Source organism: Eucalyptus grandis, chromosome 7, assembly GCF_016545825.1.
Source record: "Eucalyptus grandis isolate ANBG69807.140 chromosome 7, ASM1654582v1, whole genome shotgun sequence".
In the NCBI taxonomy this organism is placed as follows: domain Eukaryota; kingdom Viridiplantae; phylum Streptophyta; class Magnoliopsida; order Myrtales; family Myrtaceae; genus Eucalyptus; species Eucalyptus grandis.
Window position 1 is genome coordinate 53,004,165 of NC_052618.1, and position 19,394 is coordinate 53,023,558.

At 39.6% G+C, this 19,394-nt stretch overlaps 2 protein-coding genes and 1 long non-coding RNA gene across 6 annotated transcripts; all 3 read left to right on the forward strand.

Annotated features, from left to right (window-relative positions):
• Window positions 1–835: 835 nt before the first annotated feature.
• On the forward strand, window positions 836–4,472 carry LOC104454238. The gene is made up of 2 exons (XR_727227.3): window positions 836–3,160; window positions 4,040–4,472. It is a non-coding gene; the product is annotated as an uncharacterized LOC104454238 (long non-coding RNA).
• A 1,724-nt stretch (window positions 4,473–6,196) lies between these two features.
• Window positions 6,197–10,469, forward strand: LOC104454237 (probable protein S-acyltransferase 15). Of its 4 annotated transcripts, XR_727226.3 has the most exons (9): window positions 6,197–6,552; window positions 8,053–8,145; window positions 8,267–8,368; window positions 8,473–8,544; window positions 9,090–9,188; window positions 9,280–9,375; window positions 9,488–9,606; window positions 9,722–9,810; window positions 10,177–10,469. XR_727226.3 is itself a non-coding variant. In XM_010069029.3 (8 exons), the coding sequence occupies exons 1-7, from the start codon at window positions 6,280–6,282 to the stop codon at window positions 9,590–9,592; spliced, it is 840 nt and encodes a 279-aa protein (XP_010067331.2). In that variant the 5' UTR covers window positions 6,197–6,279; the 3' UTR covers window positions 9,593–9,606; window positions 9,722–10,062. The 4 variants fall into 4 exon arrangements, 2 of the variants coding, with proteins under 2 accessions (XP_010067331.2, XP_010067330.2); XR_727225.3 differs by having other exon boundaries at window positions 9,488–9,810; XM_010069029.3 differs by lacking the exon at window positions 10,177–10,469 and having other exon boundaries at window positions 9,722–10,062.
• A 1,419-nt stretch (window positions 10,470–11,888) lies between these two features.
• On the forward strand, window positions 11,889–19,287 carry LOC104454235 (ABC transporter G family member 24). The gene is made up of 14 exons (XM_010069022.3): window positions 11,889–12,566; window positions 12,985–13,061; window positions 13,396–13,668; window positions 14,095–14,158; window positions 14,248–14,394; window positions 14,567–14,601; window positions 14,731–14,804; window positions 15,065–15,972; window positions 16,387–16,683; window positions 16,899–17,390; window positions 17,688–17,836; window positions 18,026–18,315; window positions 18,450–18,580; window positions 18,766–19,287. Exons 1-14 carry the CDS (start codon window positions 11,902–11,904, stop codon window positions 18,920–18,922), a joined length of 3,759 nt encoding a protein of 1,252 aa, XP_010067324.3. The 5' UTR covers window positions 11,889–11,901; the 3' UTR covers window positions 18,923–19,287.
• The last annotated feature ends 107 nt before the right edge of the window (window positions 19,288–19,394 follow it).

Genomic DNA, 19,394 nt, shown 5'->3' on the forward strand with positions numbered 1-19,394 from the left:
ATGGTGTATTTTGGGCTTGGAATCTGAAAGGAATGACCTTTCGCTGCATCGTGCTTTGATACAATAAGGTGGATATTCTTAAAATAATCCGGTTTTGCACATAAAGGTCGTCATTTCAAGGGACAATCTTTTTCATTTTTGTTTTGTTACAACAGAGTATATTTGTTGCATCATTACATGGCAATGGAGCTAATTTATGAAAGCCCATCATTTCGTGCTGGCCACATTTTTTTTTTTAATTCCACGTTGTCAATTACGTATGTGATTGGAGGAGAATTGCAGGTGAAGAAAAATCAAGAGTCTAATGCGTAGACACTGGACCACACAAATCATGAACATGAAGATGCCCTAATGAGAACTAAACTTGGTGGACCATGCACACAATTTTTTAAATATTTTTTTTTAAGTTCTATTTCCCCAAAATATATAACGAAGTTTCGTTCCAATTTAGTACAGTAGCCGTCTTCCCAAATTCAGAAGGAAAAGCAAGGCTGGTTTTCCATAATCCAGTTGCAACTCTTTTTTATTTTTTCTCCCCTAAAAAAGATAGCTTTACTTTCTTAATCACATGGGGATAATCAAGTACATAAGTTGATAGTGTCAAGAAAAAGTCTCGCTCAGGTTGCAATTTGTTTTTTTATTCTTAGTAAACAAAATTAAAATTGCTCTTTATATATGAACCTGTGTATCCTCATGCAAAGAACAAGAGAGGGAAAAAAGAAAAAGAAAAACATAAAATGACATAGTTGTGCGTATATAAGGAACTGTGTATCTTTACTCTTCTTCACCATCACCCTTCATTCCCCGTCCTCATCATCCTCCCTCCCTCCCTCCCTCCCTCCCTCCATCCCTCCATCTCTCTCTCTCTCTCTCTCTCTCTCTCTCTGCTGATGCTTCTTATCTCGCCCGCCACCTCCCATGTTCCTGTTCTCTCTTTCATCCCTTTCGTCGCCACGGCAGCCACCACAGCATCCTCGATATTCTTCTTCTTGCTCAGGATCTCTTTTCCCCTCGATGGAGGCCAAGAAAAGAGAGATCATTCTGTGCTAGGAATCACCATTGATGTGTCTTTTATCACATGGATTTTATTCTCGGCCATATCTTTTTGCCATGTCTTTTCTTCCACTGATCTGTTGTTGTCCTTTTTTCCTTTTACTTTACCCCATTTTTCCCTGCTAAAAGTTTTGGGATGGAGTTTTCACTAGCTAGGGCTTATTTACAACATCGAAGACATTGACATTAGGAATCTTTGAAGCTATTCCCTTTTAATTTCCTGTTCTTGACAATGCTCCGGACCATAGTTCTTCCTGTTCTTCTTTTGTTCTTATTCCATTTGTTTTTATCTCTCATTTTTTTGGCAAACTTTTATTTCCATCTTCAGAGGGCCAAATATTTCACTGTAGAAGGTTTGTCAAAGGATCCGCAAGCAGCTGCTCACAGTCATTTGTTTGCAGGTGCAGCATCATCAAGATTCACACACGATTTCACGGCATAGGCATGAATTTTGCCGACTGAGGTTTAGTATTGAGAATCTTGATGATGCTGCATCAGCAATCGATGACTAGTATCCCATTATCCACGGCCCTAGGTTAACTTATTGAGTATTTGAAGAATTGTATACATGTCTAATTTCAGGGCCTTTTCTTATCCTCTGGATATAAAATGCCTTATTAGACTGTAACGACGTGTTCATATATATTTCTTTCCTCCTGTCATTTCTAAGTGATTAATTGAATTAGTGGGATGTCTTGTACATTCACCAATTAATTGCAGCAACGCCAAAGCAGCTAGCTTGCGTAAACACAGAAGGAGGAAGTGCTCAGCCAACGAGTGATCCTGAAGTTTCCTTGGCATAAAGGGTAAGATACTTACTATCCTTTGTAATCTGTGAGCAGTAACCTAGATTAATTAACCCATGTTGCGCATAATCTGTCAAGCAAATTCAGTGCCTTAGCGAAACTTTTGATTTTTATATTGAATGCATATATATAAGATGAGAAAAATGTGGTTTTGAGCAGCTCGATTACTGCTTTTAGGACTTGCAACTGCAAGTGGTTGAAGCATAGACCAAATAGAGTTTTGAATTGCAAAATAACATGATTGTCATCTTGATTAAATTTGATTGGCTTGTTCCGCCACATACTATAAGGTGGAGCCATTCCATATGATGCTTCATTTCTTCCTATCGACGGCAATGTTTGTTGAGCACATTAAAAAATTTGTCAAAACAAGATTGTTTTGGCTAGTAGATAGGATTTGAAAGATCTCACACTAGCAGCTCAACTTATAGGAATTTGGATAACATTTTGTATTTTGAAATTGAATTATCTTCATTAAAGGATGAGTTAATCTTTTTTATGCAGAAGACTTATTTCTTTTGCCTCCAGCAATGCAGCTGCCAACTTCTATATCTTTAGATCGATCTTAAGTGTGGTAACAGGATATTATATAGACAATATTTAGCAACTGTCTTCTACAAAAATAAATGAGATATCGTTCGCCTACATAGAAGATAAGCCAAAAGGAAGAGGGAACTTGGCACCGAATTGCGATGTTTCTCATTTTTCAGAGCCAGTTAACATTAATTTATCAAGATTAGGAGGTTTTTGTTCATGATTATTACAATCTAATTTCTTGATTTAATTTCTAGGGGGAAAATACATATCTTATTCGGACTAGCCCCTCAAAAGTTTATGCATTCTAATTCTAGAGTTGTGTTTATTATTTGTATGTCGTACAAGATTTTCATTGCATATGCTGGATTTCTTGAAAAAGTATATCTAATTTGAGCTCGCTTAACCAATGTTGCATTGAGAGTACCCTTAACTAAGAGCTAATTAGTATCACATGCCACTCTTTTATATTAGAAAGGTGAAGCTTAGAAGAATTAATTGAAATCCTCTTTTAATGAGAACGGGGTTAGAAGAACGACGGATTTCAAGAAACAAAATTAAGATGCAACTATTGCGTCAATGGCATATTTTGGGAGGCACTAGCTCTCGTGCAGGGGGAAAGGAGGAGGAGAAGAAGAAAAGTCCTCTTTTTGTGGCAATTGACAGGTGAAATTTCCCCCCTTTGCTTGAGGTCCACACTTCACATGGTGGGAGGAAGAAAAAGGCAATGATGGAGTACAACTGAGAGATCACACCAGAGAATTAGTGTAAGACAGGAAGATATTTTCCCGTGTACTTTCAGAAATTGTGCATGGGTGGATTTTTGTGGAAACTATGCTTCTCGTGGCCTTTCGCGGATGTGATATCTACTTTTTTGTGTCTCATCGATCCTCCTAGAATGATTTCACATGACCGTGTATATTCGTATGTATGATGTGAAAAGTTAGTTCTCTTCCAATAATTGATTTCCTCATGTTTTTGTACTATAATATCCTCTATGTATATACCGTCGTGTGAAATTTGGAGATGTTCTGGAAACCAGCCTTTTAACTGGGGTGCAAGACTACTACTATGCAAATTAATGGTTTAGTGTCTGCTATCTCTTCTTGTTAACAAAGTTTGAGTTAGGGTTTTCGGAGTCAGCAGTATAGAAGATTTTCATCTTTGTGGTTTCATCAATTAATCATTTCTTATTCTATCCAGGCCCCTGTCGACTTATTAAACCTAAAGTAGCTATGAATGTAATAGCTTAACGATCTTGATTTTCAAGGGGAAAAAATAAAGGCCGTTTTAACGTTCTTTACTATTGTGCTGAGTGCGTTCTTGTGGTTCTGGCTTTGGGTCGTTGGCATCTGGTGTCCTGTGTTCTGGTCCGCTGTGTGCCGTTCATTTACACAGATGTGGTTAGGAGATTAGCATGTCATATCATCGGAGTACCTTCTTTTGCCCAGTACCCTCGATTGAGCTTCTTCCTCTCCCTTGTCGAGTCAAAGTCCGTCCAGTTCACGCCAGAAAGTAGGATGTATGTGAGAAATTTCTTCCTCGAGACTGACAAGTCGGGGCTGTAGCTTTTGTTACTGTGGTAAGATTAATTCATGCCGTGTTCTCTCGGGTCAAATTACTCAACGGCAGGTCTTCTATTGCAGGCGAAAAAAGTTATTTACGGATGGAATATGGCATAAGATGTGAAAAAAGCGGTCTTCTCCTGCTGTATCTCCATGGCTCCTCACCGGAAGCCGCTCATCTCCAAGAGTATATTTGCGATCGATTGGCCCCCGTCCTAGTTGTGCTGTATCACTCTCTTTTCCCTCCACTGTTACCTTTCTGGAAACCCTACAAAAGAAGAGCAAGCATGGCAGAATCCTCTTACCATGTCCATGCATTCGGACAAGTAGGCCTTAGACGAGGAGGGTTTTACATTAGGAGGAAGGACAGATTGATCGAACCATCATCAAGAAGCATTTGGTCCCGATGACTTGATTGTCTGTAATGGATGCTTTAGGATGCACGGTATAAACAGCAGTTTTCATTTCAATCTCCATTCAGTCGACCATAAGTATCAATTATCTTGTTAATTAACCCTTTCTCTCTCTCTCTCTCTCTGTTTTTTTGGGTTGAAAAAGCATTCGTAGCATTCTCATTTAAGTGAAAATTTGGATAGACAATGAATGGACTTCAGAACACATCATTTCCAAAAGACAGGTTGAGGGATAAGTAACTTAATTAATTGATAAAACTTTATTTCGATGGACCTTCACAACCAAATCCACTACTTGATTACTCTCTCAATCAAGTCTATCTTCCCGAGCTTAGACTGCTCGAGTTCCTTGGATTGCATCCCACAATGTATGTGTTTTTCATATTCCACCCAAATGGTCGGCCGTGCATAATTAGCATAAAGATTAATCAACCGTATTATAGGTGCATTTAATATATGTCCCTTTTGTCAAACAAGTTTAGATACATTGTCGGCCACTCGGTCAAATATGACAGCATTTGAGATTACTAGTTTGCGACTGCTATTATATCGCCGAATCTACACCGCTAGTTTTGGCTCGATGACTTCGAAGCCTCATCGTTTTTGCCTTTTCTTTTCTTTTCACCTCGACGTATACCTTTTATGACAAAAGATCGCAGGTCCCCATCTGAATTTACCATCCTTTTCCCCCACCCTCCCTTCCATGGCCTTCGCTCCCTCGTCCAATGCTTCCACTTTTCTCGAGATGGAAACGACTCGGTTAATTAACGTGGAAGGCTAATCGATCGATCGATCAAAGGGGCGGGTCCGCACGACAGGGGCAATGATGCACGATGGGGACGGACGTACGAGGTCGAACGATACGGTCCCCACCCCCGAAGATCTCCCCGCACCATCCCATCTCTCTGGCGCCCTATTCAAGAACGATGCTCCCAAAATAGAACGATGAACCGAGTCGCGGATGCTTTCGCGTCTCGTGTTCGGACCACAACCATGTCGACCGAGAGACTGTCGTTGTCGCCCCGCTGCTCTGTTTTCTTCTCGGTTGTTTGATTGATCCTAGTCGATGCGTCGAACGGACTTCTGTGTACGTCGCTTGTGATGAGACAAAAACCTTCTGCTTTCCCTTCATCATTTATCTGCTCGTTCAAATCAGATTGATCGTGGCCATTGATCGTGAGAGCCCTGTAGAATTCGACTGATCGATAGCTGTAATTGTACATGGTCCCACAAGTTATGGTCCACACACTGGCTTTTGCTCTCGATATTCGCTCCTTTAAAGCATTTAAGAACAACGATAATTAAACTCGATCATGATATGAAAGGACAGATCAAGAGTTAACATTTTAATACATTTGTATTGTACCACAGACATGGGTATGTACATGTCATGGTTCTTTTTTTAAGGCCTCTTTGCACGTGGGAGGGAGCATCGGGAAATATAACCGAGAAACATAAATTATCAATTCCCGGGAAGCCATGATCTAAGCACAAAATTAGTTTTCATGGAGATCACTTGCTACCACCGTATAGTTCTTGCTCTCGTCCCTGCTCTGCTACGTAGTACGTATCTAAACAAGTGATCCGTGCTCAAACGCCTTGCTTTAAATCTTCATTAATTCGTGAACCCTGCTTTGGCAAAGTGTTGTATTTTGTCAATTATTCTTCTTTAATTAGCAAGTAATCTAAAGCCATGGAAAGTTCTCTCCCTCGGTCCAAGTACAACGGGCTAATTAGTGGCCCAAGCCCATCCCAAATGGCAAAGCCCAAGCCCAAGCAAACTGGTGAAAAAACAGCTTCTGGTTTTACTCGCCCATCTGTTCAAACGTCTCGCTTCCGTCTGTTGCGAAGTAAACTCAAGAATTTCTTCGACTCGAGCTCATCTTCCGACAAACATCGTTTCCCGCGATGGAGTGGAAGAGATTCCTGTCGATTCCGATATTCGCCGTGTTTCTTCTGATGGGTTTCGTCTATTACGTCACCTTGTTCGTTTCCATCGAAGATTGGGTCGGTTTGCGGAGCTCGGACGGATCGTTCCACGCCTTGGTCTTCAGTTTGTTGGCTTTCTACAGTGTTTTCGCGTTCTTCGTCTGCGTGCTCACCGACCCGGGACGCGTTCCTTCTTCTTACGTCCCTGATGTCGAAGATAGGGAGCTCTCAGATCAAGAATTCAGGAGAAATGTGAGTTCTGTCGTATTCGCGAGTTTACCCGTTTCACAAGTCAATTCGATGCTTACGTTGTCGTTGCTATTGGGGTATGTTGTTCGGTTTCAGTGAGGTAATTGGTCGAGCAGATTAGCTTTTTGACTTATGCGTCCTGCATATTCAAGAATGGAGTACTAGATACGGATGCGTATATGCTTATGCTACACTTTGGATGACCCATAAGATTTCAAATTTTGAATTGGTTTATAGTAAGTGAACATTGCCATTGGATTGGGGTTATATGCCTGTATAGCTCATTGTATTAGGTTTTGTTTTGGCTTTGGTCTGGGATTGATTCTTGCGAACTCTCTAAAAGAATTTTACTTTGTGTATTCCCTTTTTATGGCATTTTGAGGGCATTATTTGTTTGCTTGATTATGTGCATGATCGTGTAATCAATCTTTCTGGAGAGGTAATGATCAAGTGCTGCTGTCAGGTCAATCTCTTTCCCCCAGCGAGATGATATGTTTCCTTGTTCGTCCAGTGCAAGATATATGTACATACATACTCAGATATATGCGGATGCGTTTGTTGTATATAGATGTGTCTATGTGTTTCATATCAAGCTTATATTGAGTTTCCTAGTTTTAGAAGAAACATGCATGGATGAGATGCAAAACTTACTTTTGAGGTTCTGATATGGATAAAGTATCTATTTTTTGTCTCTTTGAAATCTCACGAAACAGACATTTTGAGGATCTCATACCAGTCTCATTTGAGTTGTGTCGACTTTATAATGATTTCTGAACCTTTTTGGTTCTGCTTATTCCTCTACTTTGAAAGCATTGATATCTCTCGCCTGCAAAAACTTAAACTAGGGTAGGGGGTTTTCCCCTCTGTTTGTACTATTTGTGCCTGTAGTTTCGATCAGTCAAAACTTCAGATGATCCATAAAATTTTTATAAAGGAGGGTTATAAATTTGATTCAGCCAAAGAGTAATAGTCTGCATACATGATCTATGGCCTCTGTATTTTCCCCTTCTGGTATAGTAGTTAGTAAAGCTTAATGTGTGAATGCCCTGAGGGGAGGGTAATTAATCTAGAGCTGTCATGATTTTTGTGTATGGGATGCTTCCCCTTCAGAGTGAGTTGGTATAGGGAACCATATCCTCTTAATTTCTTTGCCAATGAAGTCTTCTCTATTTTTCTAAAAAGAGGATCTTGAGATGATGGGTTTTAAACTTAAAAAGGATTTGCAATGGGTCATTTGTGGAAATGATGCGTCATGACTCTTTGTCATACATGAGCTCATGTGGTTGGTTATGGGGATATTTTATGCGGCATACATTGGAGTCCCTGCAGTGGATAGATGATAAACCATATCCCTGTTTTATTAGCTCCACTTTCATGAGTTTTTCGGCAAAATACTGTATCTTTTATGGAAGAAAATGGTAATTTGCCTTTTGATCTATTTAGCAGCACAAATTGTTGTTACCTGTAGTCCTAAATTGTTGAAAGATGAACAAATACTGATAGGTTACGCATCAAAGGAAATGTGAGATTTGCTCTACATTCAAGCCTCAAAGATGTCATCATTGCCGAACCTGCAGAAGGTGTGTTTTGAGGATGGTAAGAGTGGCTAGTGTAATTTCTTCTAAGAAATATTTGACATTTCAAAAAATTTCTACAGATTCTAAGAGGTAATCATATTTGCAAATTTTGGTTCCTTTCAACAAATCCTTGGCTGCAGGATCATCACTGTCAATGGATCAACAACTGTGTTGGTTACTGGAACTACAAGGCCTTTTTTATACTTGTCTTCTTTGCTACTGTAGCAAGCATCTATTCAACGGTACATTCTACTTCACCTCATTATGTGACCATTAAATAGGCTTCCTCAATCACTGGTGGAAATAACCCTCCTGAAATTCTCATCCATGCTTTCTGTATGATTAGGTCATCTTTATAGCATCTGTTCTCCAAAAGGACTGGGAAGTTTGGGGACAATCTCACTCCAAGGGTCTTTATGTAAGTTGAAGCTGTCTGCTTCATTGGGTTATGCATTGATATTAGTCAGTTCATCGCAATAAATACTCAATTTGAACAGAGCTTAATTAGATCCTTGTTATGTTGGTGGAGTTCACCTTCTTCTACATGGTGTATTTATCTTGCTGTTGATGAGGGGTACATGAAATTTCATGTATAGTTGTAAGATCTCCTTCTCCAGTGAAAAACATTAGCTTCTTATCCTAAGCTGGTTTATGTATGTGCTGTGACGCAAGGTTCTTACTATTGTTCTTTTCTATAAGTGCATGTAATTATTTTTCTTGACATTGCCTCAATGAGATAAACCATATGTGTGCACTGTGACAATAGTGACTTTCTTTGGCACTTGATAGAATGTTTTTTGTTAGCATTGTTCAATAAATACACAACGGACCTCATTCTATGATGCTCCATGCTCTTTCTGGCGTGTGCGCATTGTGACCATTGTTGTAGTTTTTGCTTTGCGAAGTTCTTCTTGCGCACAATGAGGATTTCAGGAATTTAACAAGAAATTATACTTTCCTCAGGTTGCATGTGGGGTACCTGTGCTTGGCCTGAGTATGACACTGGGTTCTTTGTTGTGCTGGCATATCTACCTCATGGCCAATAACATGACAACCATAGAGGTACTTGTTCATTTTTTTTTAGCATACAATGTAGAGAGTTATGTTCTCCTTCCAATTAATTTTAGAATTATGCCACTGGACACTTCATCAGTATTATGAAGGAGTACGAGCGCAATGGCTGGCAAGAAAATCTGGGCAGAGCTATCGTCATCCGTTCAACCTTGGTGTTTACAGAAACGTGACATCGGTACTCTCTCTCTCTCTCACATTGTTTAATGACTGTTTATATTTGTGTCAATCTGATCAAGATTCAATTAAAGGGTTGAGTGTAATCGAGGAGCTCTTCTCCCTTGTTTTAGGTCCTTGGCCCAAACGTGCTAAAATGGTTACTCCCAACAGCAGTAAGCCATTTAAAGGATGGTATCAGCTTCCGCGTTGCACATGATATGAAGCAGACAACATGAAACAAGATTATCAGGTAACCTATTCAATTCTTCTTCCCTTCTGGAGTTGGAACATTGTCGAAGAATTGTGGCGGAAAGTGGAGTTCCATGAGCTCAAACCTGTCTACTCGGATGCATACAATCTTGCAGGAAGACTAGCAATTAGAACGTTGATATGCACACGGAATAGCAATTCTTTGCTGTGTAAAATGGTCGAAACATGGCGCGTGCTGCTGCAGGTATCGCTACTGTCAATATTCTTTACTTGTACATCAAGGTCCTTTTTTTTTGGTTATCATATATATTGGCGCTTCATTACTTAATGCAACGAATTTCATGATAGGCATGAGATACGGGACAATTGTGTTATGGATTTTGTTAGCAAGTGTCCTCGGGGCATTGGTTAAGCATACAGCAGAAAAGTTTCAATTTCCAATGCACTGATTTCACAATTTGTTGGAACGGTTAATGCATGAAAATCACTTCACAAATGTCTCGAGGCACCCGTTAGCAAATTTCTTTTTGCGACGCGCAAATTTCATATGCCGTGACACTTCTCCATATGCAAAGCCGCCTTTGATTTCTGTATTTTATATTATTGATAGGGGAGATAACTCTGGAGATTCAAATGCATCTGTTCAAGCAAAGTACCAGATTGCAATGGAGCGAGACTCTTTCTTCTGAATGGGGGATGTCGCTCGTTCAATTCCTTGAACTGGCACCAAAATTTTTTAATCAGTCTTTCCGGACAAGTTCATGTGCCGAAACACCGGAAATAGTCGGGCCACCTAATTCTCATACGTCAGTACGAGATCGCGTGTTATAATCCTTCTACTAAAACAACAACTAAATCTTCATGTCATTTTGATTTATATTAGTCGAGGGTTCATATTTGGTTTGTCTTGTTTTGATTCAACCATTCATCCATCCCTGGTCAGAAAATCAATAGAAAGAGTGTAATGTGATGGCAAAGTTTTGTGTTGAATCGTGCCTCTCAACAGCAACGGCCCGTCAACAGGACACGCCACAGGCGGAAGCTCACGTATGGAGACGATTGCGCCGTGAATTGCGCCAGTTGGAAAAAAGACATCGCATGGTTTTCACAACGCCCATCGTATATATTAACCATTCACTATTCGTTTCTTTACAATCTAAAGCGGAAGGTGCCGTAAAATTTGAAAAATTTAAGGATACGTTTGTTTTATGAAAAATGAGTGATTTAAAAAATATTTTCCTAAATATGATTATCCGTATCGCTTATAAAAATGAATGAAAAAAATATTTATTATCCACAAAAATTAGTTAGATGTAAATTATTTTCAATAATGAAAAGAAATTTGGTTGATTTATTATTTCAAACGATATAAACAAGCGATGATAATTAAGAAAATAATTTTCAATTTCTTTATTTTTTCAGTAAAATAAATAGAGCTTAAAAGAATCTCATTAATCCTTTGCAAAATTCCTCTCGTTTGTTAGATTGATGCGGGGTCAAAATGTGATTTCATTTTTTTTTTTTGTTAGGTGTGTGGATAGTGAAGGGCGTATTTATAAGTGAAAATGATTGCGTGGGATGAGCAAAGTCAAAGGGCAAAAGATAGGGAGAATGCTACCTATGCAGACGTAATCAATGTGGTATGCCAAAAAAAAAGACGTAATCAATGCGATAGAGATTATTCCAAAGCATTCTTTAACACATGTCAACGGGCTGATCGCGTTCCATGTTTTAGCTTAATTAATACAAGATTAGTTTGTTAAAAATATCTGTTTGTACGGGGGGTTTCTTTAGGGTTTACCAAGTCATTCAAATTTGAGCCCACCCCATTGGAGTACTCTTTTTTATGTCGCTTCTTTCCTTTTCTTTCTTCTCTGAAATCACCAACTTGGGTGTTTTTCAGAAGTTTATATATGAAAATCCTAAGTGTCGGTTCATGATTAGTAGTTGCTTTTGAGATTGGTTATTTAAGAACCGCGTTATTCCGATGATTTCTCCATCTTTCTCACAGAGAATCAATGCCAATAAATAATTCGTTAACGTTAGTTCCATGGACCTCACGATTTTGTACTCACGGTAGTAATCTTATCAAGACTTTTCAAATACCGGAGGCTTTAGAATCAAATGGCTAATATCACGAAACTTCCCAGTTTTTGGTCAATCCAAAGCGGTGGAATTGAGAATTTTTCCTCTATGATGGGTCTGAAAGAATTCCTCATGGCATGCGAACGATATCCAAAGGATTGTCCATTAGTTCAAAATATTTGTACTTGCGAAAACTTACTGGAGAAAACAAACGAATGTAGACAAAAAACCCAAGGAAAGATGAGGAAAGATGGAAGTCCACAACGAAAAAAATATGTCTGAACGCCGGCGAATAGTCCTCGTCGTGGTGACGACGTGGTCCTCCCTACGAATCCCACTAATCCAGCCGCGTCTCTGTCTGTCTCTCTCCCTGTCTTTGCTTCTTCCTCCGGAGTTTGACCCCGTAAGCTCCACATGGACGCTCCTGCCAACTTGCGAACGTGTTCAAATACGAAGGACGAATCTTTCTTCTTTCCCTGCAGAAACCCATCTCTTTCCTGAACAGTTCTTGCAAAAGGACGAATCTTCTGCTCCCTCTGCAGTAACCCATCTCTTTCTTGGACAGTTCTTGCATCCCCTCATCGCCCATGCGCTGAATCTTGCGCCATCTCGGGTACCTTTTGCTCTGCGCTGCTGCTTGGTCTCGAGATCAGTGCTCCGACCCAGGAACCCGAGAAGAAAGATGAGCTCGGAGAAGCTCGGGATCGTCGAGTCCGTGTCGTTTTGGTTGGTGGGTGTTCTTGCTTTGAGCTGTGTGCGATTCGTGCAGTGTCAAGATTTCAGTGACTACAGCCAAATCGACAACCCTGCTGTTCTGCCCCTCCTTACTCGACTCGCCTACGACCGAATTTCAAATGTCACCACCAGTCTTCAGTATGAGCTCAATAACCGGTCCAGCTTCTGCGTTAAGAATCCGTCAGTACTCTCTCGCTCGCTCTTCTTGCTGTTTGTCAAATGAGGATCATAAGAAATGGAGAAAGGTTAAACGTGGGATCTTTTCTGGTGTAGGATTTCTATGGAGAAGTTGAAACTGTGACTTTGCGCGTGCTTTTTCTGAGCAAATTAAAACTTTTGACAATTCTTGATTGTGCTTTATTATGCTGCGTCATGGACTTTGTTTACTTCAATTTAGGTGCACTGTTCTTAGATAAGTATGTTTAACCAGGTGAAAAATGTTTCATTGCCCTAAATGCAATTGCAGAAGTTCTGATGTTGATTTGTCAGACTGTTGGGACGGTTTGTTTTCATGTTCTTTCTTAACAAAATTTTCTTTCTTGGTATAATTGGGTAGACCTGTATATTTAACCCTAATCACGATGTCTCCATATTTCAGGTCAGATGATTGGAACAGAGCTTTCAATTTTTCATCTAATTTGGACTTCTTATCCTCTTGCATTAAGCAAACTAAAGGTATACATCATTTATTTTACCCTCGAGAATTTGGCAAGTCTATTGCTTCTTGTTTTTTGTGATTCTTAATCTAGAACGCCTTTTGCTATTAAGCTGAGTTTGATTGCTGTAATAACTGATGTTTTCTAGTTTCATCTTTGGATTATCATATCTCGGTTGAAGATAATTTTGTAACATAGAAAACATTTCTCTAAATACCGATGTTTGTCCAATGACAGGGTATTAACATTCCATTTTGCAAGTTAGTTGCTGGATCCAAGAATCTACTGACATTTTCCTGTCAATGCAAATTTTTTGTTCTCATCTGACATGATGCTCTCCCCTGATGCAATAGGAGATATTGCTCGACGTTTGTGTACAGCAGCAGAAGTGAAGTTCTACTTCAATTACCTATTTCAAACTTCAGTGGGCAGTAATTATCTGAAGCCCAACAAAAATTGTAATCTCACCACCTGGATTTCTGGTTGTGAGCCTGGATGGGCTTGCAGTGTTGGTACAGATCAATCAGTCGATCTGAAAAATGCACAAGATATCCCCACAAGGACTGATAGTTGTCAGGCTTGCTGTGAGGGATTCTTCTGTCCTCATGGTCTTACATGCATGATCCGTAAGTGTCCTAGGCCTCCCACAATCTTTAGCAAATTTTACTATCATAAGATGGAATTCCAACCATCTGGCCTCTCACTTATACCTGAGTGACTGTTCATGTAGTTTCTCCTTATGTTATTGAAATGGGATAGTATGATGTTGACCTCTAATTTTATTCCCCACAGGAAGCATGTCCATAGAATTGACTATGGTATAAATGCATAATCCTTTACCATTCATATGTTTGAGCTTCTTGACAATCCTGGAAGCCAGCAGACAGAAATACAATATCTGTTCCTTATTCTTCTGTTGAACATAAAATTAGTTAGCTTCTCATTTATGATGCAATTTAAATTTGTTTCATGACTTCTTTGGTTGTACAAATTCTGTGATTGAAAAGTATTTTTCTCGCACTTATGAACTTTATCTTTATCGACTCTTACAGCCTGCCCACTTGGAGCTTACTGCCCACTCGCAACACTCAATACATCAACTGGCATATGTGAACCGTAAGCTCAGCCTAGTTAGCAGTGTTTCTCATTTTTATTTTTATGTTGCCCAAGGTGCCAATAGAACTTTATGCTACTATAATTTGCAGCTATACCTACCAACTACCCCCAGGGAGGCCAAATCATACTTGTGGAGGAGCAAATATTTGGGCCGATGTTGGTAGGAGTAGGGAGATTTTCTGTTCATCGGGATCTTACTGTCCAACTACGGTTGAAGAAGTCACATGTGATAGTGGGTATTTAATTTTATTCCAATGCTTACTTTCATTTTTTGGGTTTACCTCCACAATGCTCTCTACCTTAAATTGGATGTGAATCTGGTTTATCTGTATTATCGTTTTCCAATATCGATCTCCCATCCAAGTTATGGCCTGTTTCTTATTTCTTTCATTTTTCACATTACCGCAGACACTATTGCCGGCTGGGATCCACATCTGAGCAACGTAAGTTTTTAATGGAAGTGAATTGATTGAGGGAAATTAAGCATTAGAAGTTGAATATTCCGCATGTGGAACTTCGATTTTGTTGTGTTGTGGGTTTACGCACTTCTTGATATCCGTATTCTTTTGCAGCTTGCTTCAAATTGGTTTCTTGTGATTCGAACACCGTGAATCAAAACATTCGTGCTTATGGGATTATGCTTATTGTAAGTTTCTATACACATCCTGAGCATCTCTTTAGTATCTCCTTTTCTCATATTTTTTATAATGCCAGATGTCTGATCATAATGTCTTCTCTTTCCTGAAATGTGTCATCTCGAACATTATCAAACCATTCACTTTTGCGATCTCCAGATCATTTACTTTTGCTGGATGTTGGTTTTGTTGTTACATATTTTATTCTTCCAATACATTATTTTTGCAACCAACAATTTAGGCGTTGAAGTTTCTGGCTATGCTCATGCAGGCTGCTTTGAGTACTTTCCTACTCATCATCTACAATTGTTCCGACCAATTACTCACTACTAGAGCGAGGAGGGTAGCTAAATCCAGGGAAGCAGCTGCAAGGAGTGCAAGAGAGACGGCCAAAGCACGTCAGAGATGGAAAGCTGCAAAAGAGGCTGCAAAGAAGCATGCGAGTGGGTTGCAATCTCATTTATCACAGACATTTTCTAGGAGAACAGACGCCGAGCGGTTCCAAATTTTAAATCAGGATAGTCCCGATGAAGCTTATGATTTTTCGCCAGCTGATCATGCAAGGAATACAAATTTGCCACCAAATGAAAGAAAGAGAGAGAATATCGAACTCATGCGGACGATGCATGAAATTGAAGAAGATAGTTTTTCTCATAATCTTGAAGATTCTGGTGCGGGTAGCGTGTATAAGAATAAAAAAGGGAATATAGAGAAAGGTAAAAATATGCATACTCATACCCAAATTTTTAATTATGCATATTCTCAACTTGAGAAAGAGAGAGCTCAGGAACAGCAGAACAAAGATCTTACCTTTTCTGGAGTAATTTCGATGGCTACTAATCCTGAAATTAGGAAAAGGCCACTTATCGAAGTAATATTTAAGGACCTAACCCTCACTTTGAAAGGCAAAAAGAAGCATCTTTTAAGATGCGTTACTGGAAAACTAAGGCCTGGGCGCATCGCAGCAGTCATGGGTCCATCAGGGGCTGGGAAAACATCGTTCCTATCTGCATTGGCTGGAAAAGCTATTGGTTGCTCAACTACTGGTGTAATCCTGATCAATGGGAAGAAGGAATCAATCCACTCGTACAAGAAAATTACTGGTTTTGTGCCACAAGACGATATTGTCCATGGAAACTTGACTGTGGAAGAGAATCTCTGGTTTAGTGCAAAATGCAGGTATGGTTCAGTTGATTGCTACTATTACTTCAAAAGAATACCTTCAACGTACATTATAGAAACAAATTCTTGTAAAATTTTGCTATAATTTAGATCATTAAAAGAAACTAAGAGCTTCTCGTTCTTGGGTCCCATATCAGATTGAGTTTTAGCTTGGATCAAGAACATACTCTCCATACCTCATTATGCATCTCATATTTTGGAAAATAAAAAGGCAAAGAAGTTTCTTTGCTTATGTTGCATTTCTTATTCTAGGATTATGCAGGGAATTGTTGATGGAAAATGTCCATCTTTCACATGTGGACATGATCTTTCACACCACTTTGCTGCGTTGAACCTTAATTTTATGCTTAGCTATGGTGGCAACACTCTTAAACTGGTAATTCTTTCTATATTTTCATGTGAAACCTGAAGACTTCCTGCTAAGATGCCAAAGGCAGATAAAGTACTTGTTGTTGAGAGAGTTATTGAGTCCTTGGGGTTGCAATCAGTGCGAGATTCACTGGTTGGAACGGTCGAGAAGCGAGGGATCTCCGGAGGCCAGAGAAAGAGAGTAAATGTTGGTTTAGAAATGGTGATGGAACCTTCACTTTTAATTCTAGATGAACCGACATCCGGTCTGGACAGTGCATCCTCACAGCTGCTCCTGAGAGCACTTCGACATGAAGCACTGGAAGGGGTTAACATCTGCATGGTGGTTCATCAACCGAGGCAAGTTTCTGCAAGAATCATCAAATTATCATCCATAACCATTGTCATGAAGATCTATGATTTGCTGTGTTCATAAGGATACCCAGTGAAGCTGCAATTATCGTTAGGAACATTCTTAAAAGAAAGTCTCAATTCTAGGCTGCCTTGTTCTTGTGTTTTTATGTACATAAAAAGGCAAAATTCTTCTGGTAACTGAACAACATTTTTGGGTGCAGCTACTCACTGTTCAGGATGTTTGATGACTTAATTCTGCTGGCAAAAGGGGGCCTAGTTGTCTATCACGGTCCAGTGAAGAAAGTTGAGGAATACTTTGCAGGAATTGGCATAAATGTGCCAGAGCGAGTAAACCCTCCAGATCACTTTATTGACATTTTAGAGGGCATCGTGATTCCAAGCACAAGCTCCGGCGTGAACCATAAAGACCTTCCTATCAGGTGGATGATTCACAATGGGTATCCGATACCCCCAGATATGAAGGAGGATGCTGGAGCCATTTTGTCCAGTGGAGGCGCAGGTATAGTTGTTGGACTTAATGCCCCTAGAGTTGGAACTGAGGAGCAATCTTTTGCTGGTGAAATATGGCAAGATGTGAGGAACAATGTTGAGAGGCATCGGGATAAGATAAGACTCAATTTCTTGAGGTCGAAGGATTTATCTCATCGGAAAACTGCAGGAGTAATTTTGCAGTACAGATACTTTGTTGGGAGGTAAGAAATATTAATCAGCAGAAAAAGTTCTGGATTTATGATTCTTCTACACGAGTCAAAAGGATGGAGTTATATGAGTTAACATGTGTATTGTGAACTTGAAGCTTCTGCTTGCATAGTTAAAGATGGTTTTACTGAACAAATAACCCAAATTAAAATGATTTTAATTTACTTTCTATTCAAGGCTTGTCAGGGAAAATCTTGTTTCTTTTCATAATCATCCACTTATTGGTCTCGTGGAAGGCTTGTACAATGATTGCGAAGTTTTTCTCATTTCTATGTTGTTGACATTTCCAGGGTTGGTAAACAAAGATTACGTGATGCTAGAATACAAGCAGCAGACTATCTAATCTTATTACTTGCTGGAGCCTGCTTAGGAACACTTGCTAATGGGGGTGATGAATCATTTGGAGCTGCTGGTTATACTTATACCATAATTGCTGTCTGTAAGTTATAAGTTTCTTGAGCACTCATTATATGTCTGTCTTTGACTTTGTGATTGTTAATATTGACCCAACGACGCTTACCTTCAAGAACATTCGTGATGTTCCTTATGTAACTTCTTGGTCGTACAGTTATATGGCATGTTTCTGCATTGTGTTTGATACTAAAGGTGATTGTTATTTGTCTTGCAGCCCTTCTGTGCAAAATCTCAGCTTTGAGGTCACTTTCTCTAGATAAGTTGCAGCACTGGAGAGAAAGTTCTTCTGGGATGAGCAGCTTGGCTTATTTTCTCGCAAAGGACACTATTGACCACTTCAATACAGTGATCAAGCCAGTGGTGTATTTATCGACGTTCTATTTCTTCACCAATCCGAGATCTTCCTTTGCTGATAATTATACTGTTCTTCTGTGCCTTGTATACTGTGTGACTGGTATTGCCTATGCCTTGGCCATCTTCTTCGAAGCCGGTGCGGCCCAGTTGGTAAGTAAAATTCACAATATTCGATTTTGTTTTCTTTCTTCTTCTTTTTTTCCAGTAACGAGAAACTCTATGATCTTATGCCGATAATGCCCGATTTACTTCTTATATGTCATACGTGCTCCTGATGATTGCAGTGGTCAGTTCTACTTCCTGTCATTTTGACTCTCGTCGCAACACGGAATAATGGTGGTATTTTGAAAATCATATCCAACTTTTGCTACCCTAAGTGGGCTCTGCAAGCATTTGTGATTGCAAATGCTGAAAGGTAATTGTCAACTGATGACTGTTCCTTTATCCCTTGACTTCGCAGCATTATTCGATGGTCGAACAATGTAGAGACCATTGCATCTTACAAAACGGTAGCAAACATCCTCATAAATTTGTCTAGACATAATACTAAGAAAACCCTAGAAACAAATGTTGATCGTATTGCTTATTTTTTCGCTGCAGATACTACGGTGTTTGGCTTATTACCCGGTGTGGTGCGCTTCTCAGCAGAGGCTATGATCTTAATAACTGGGGTACATGTATATTTATCCTCATCTTCATCGGCATACTTAGCCGTGCCATCGCCTTCTTCGGCATGTTGATCTTCCAAAAGAAGTAAGTTCAAGCAGCGATAACCTTGTCATTGTCAGATCTCTGCGCACAGAACCATTCGTAGCTTTGAGCAGTTTTAACAGGGCCAAATAGTTAGAAAGGCGCAACCCCTTGCAGAGGTCGGGCCATCCTCTGCGAAATTGGTCCATCCACATTCTTTATCTGATTTGGGGAAAGCTGCTGCTCGGCCATTCTGTACTAAAAATCATTAAGAAAATTGTGCTGGTACGAAGTACATACCATACATACCCCTTTGATATTATATAGAATGATGATTAGTGCAATGGAGTTGCAGGATCTTAATTCTGGAACATGAAACCTTACTACTGCATTCATTTTGGAGAAATGCACGGAATTCCAGATGTTCAAATATCCAATTTAAGGACGTTTATCCGTGATTAAACATGCAATCTCAGGTGGGAAAATTAGATGGCCTCCATCGACGATGAGCTAAAAGTAAAGAATTTGGCTTTGAAGGA

What these genes read in the sequence shown, in the direction of transcription:
- LOC104454235 (XM_010069022.3), top strand. Translation starts at nt 11,902, where the DNA reads ATGGAAGTCCACAACGAAAAAAATATGTCTGAACGCCGGCGAATAGTC. An exon ending in AGCTTCTGCGTTAAGAATCC is followed by an intron (nt 12,567 to 12,984) that starts GTCAGTACTCTC and finishes TCCATATTTCAG; the next exon opens with GTCAGATGATTGGAACAGAG. An exon ending in TCAACTGGCATATGTGAACC is followed by an intron (nt 14,159 to 14,247) that starts GTAAGCTCAGCC and finishes TATAATTTGCAG; the next exon opens with CTATACCTACCAACTACCCC.
- LOC104454237 (XM_010069028.3), top strand. Translation starts at nt 6,280, where the DNA reads ATGGAGTGGAAGAGATTCCTGTCGATTCCGATATTCGCCGTGTTTCTT. An exon ending in ATCAAGAATTCAGGAGAAAT is followed by an intron (nt 6,553 to 8,052) that starts GTGAGTTCTGTC and finishes AAATACTGATAG; the next exon opens with GTTACGCATCAAAGGAAATG. An exon ending in TAGCAAGCATCTATTCAACG is followed by an intron (nt 8,369 to 8,472) that starts GTACATTCTACT and finishes CTGTATGATTAG; the next exon opens with GTCATCTTTATAGCATCTGT.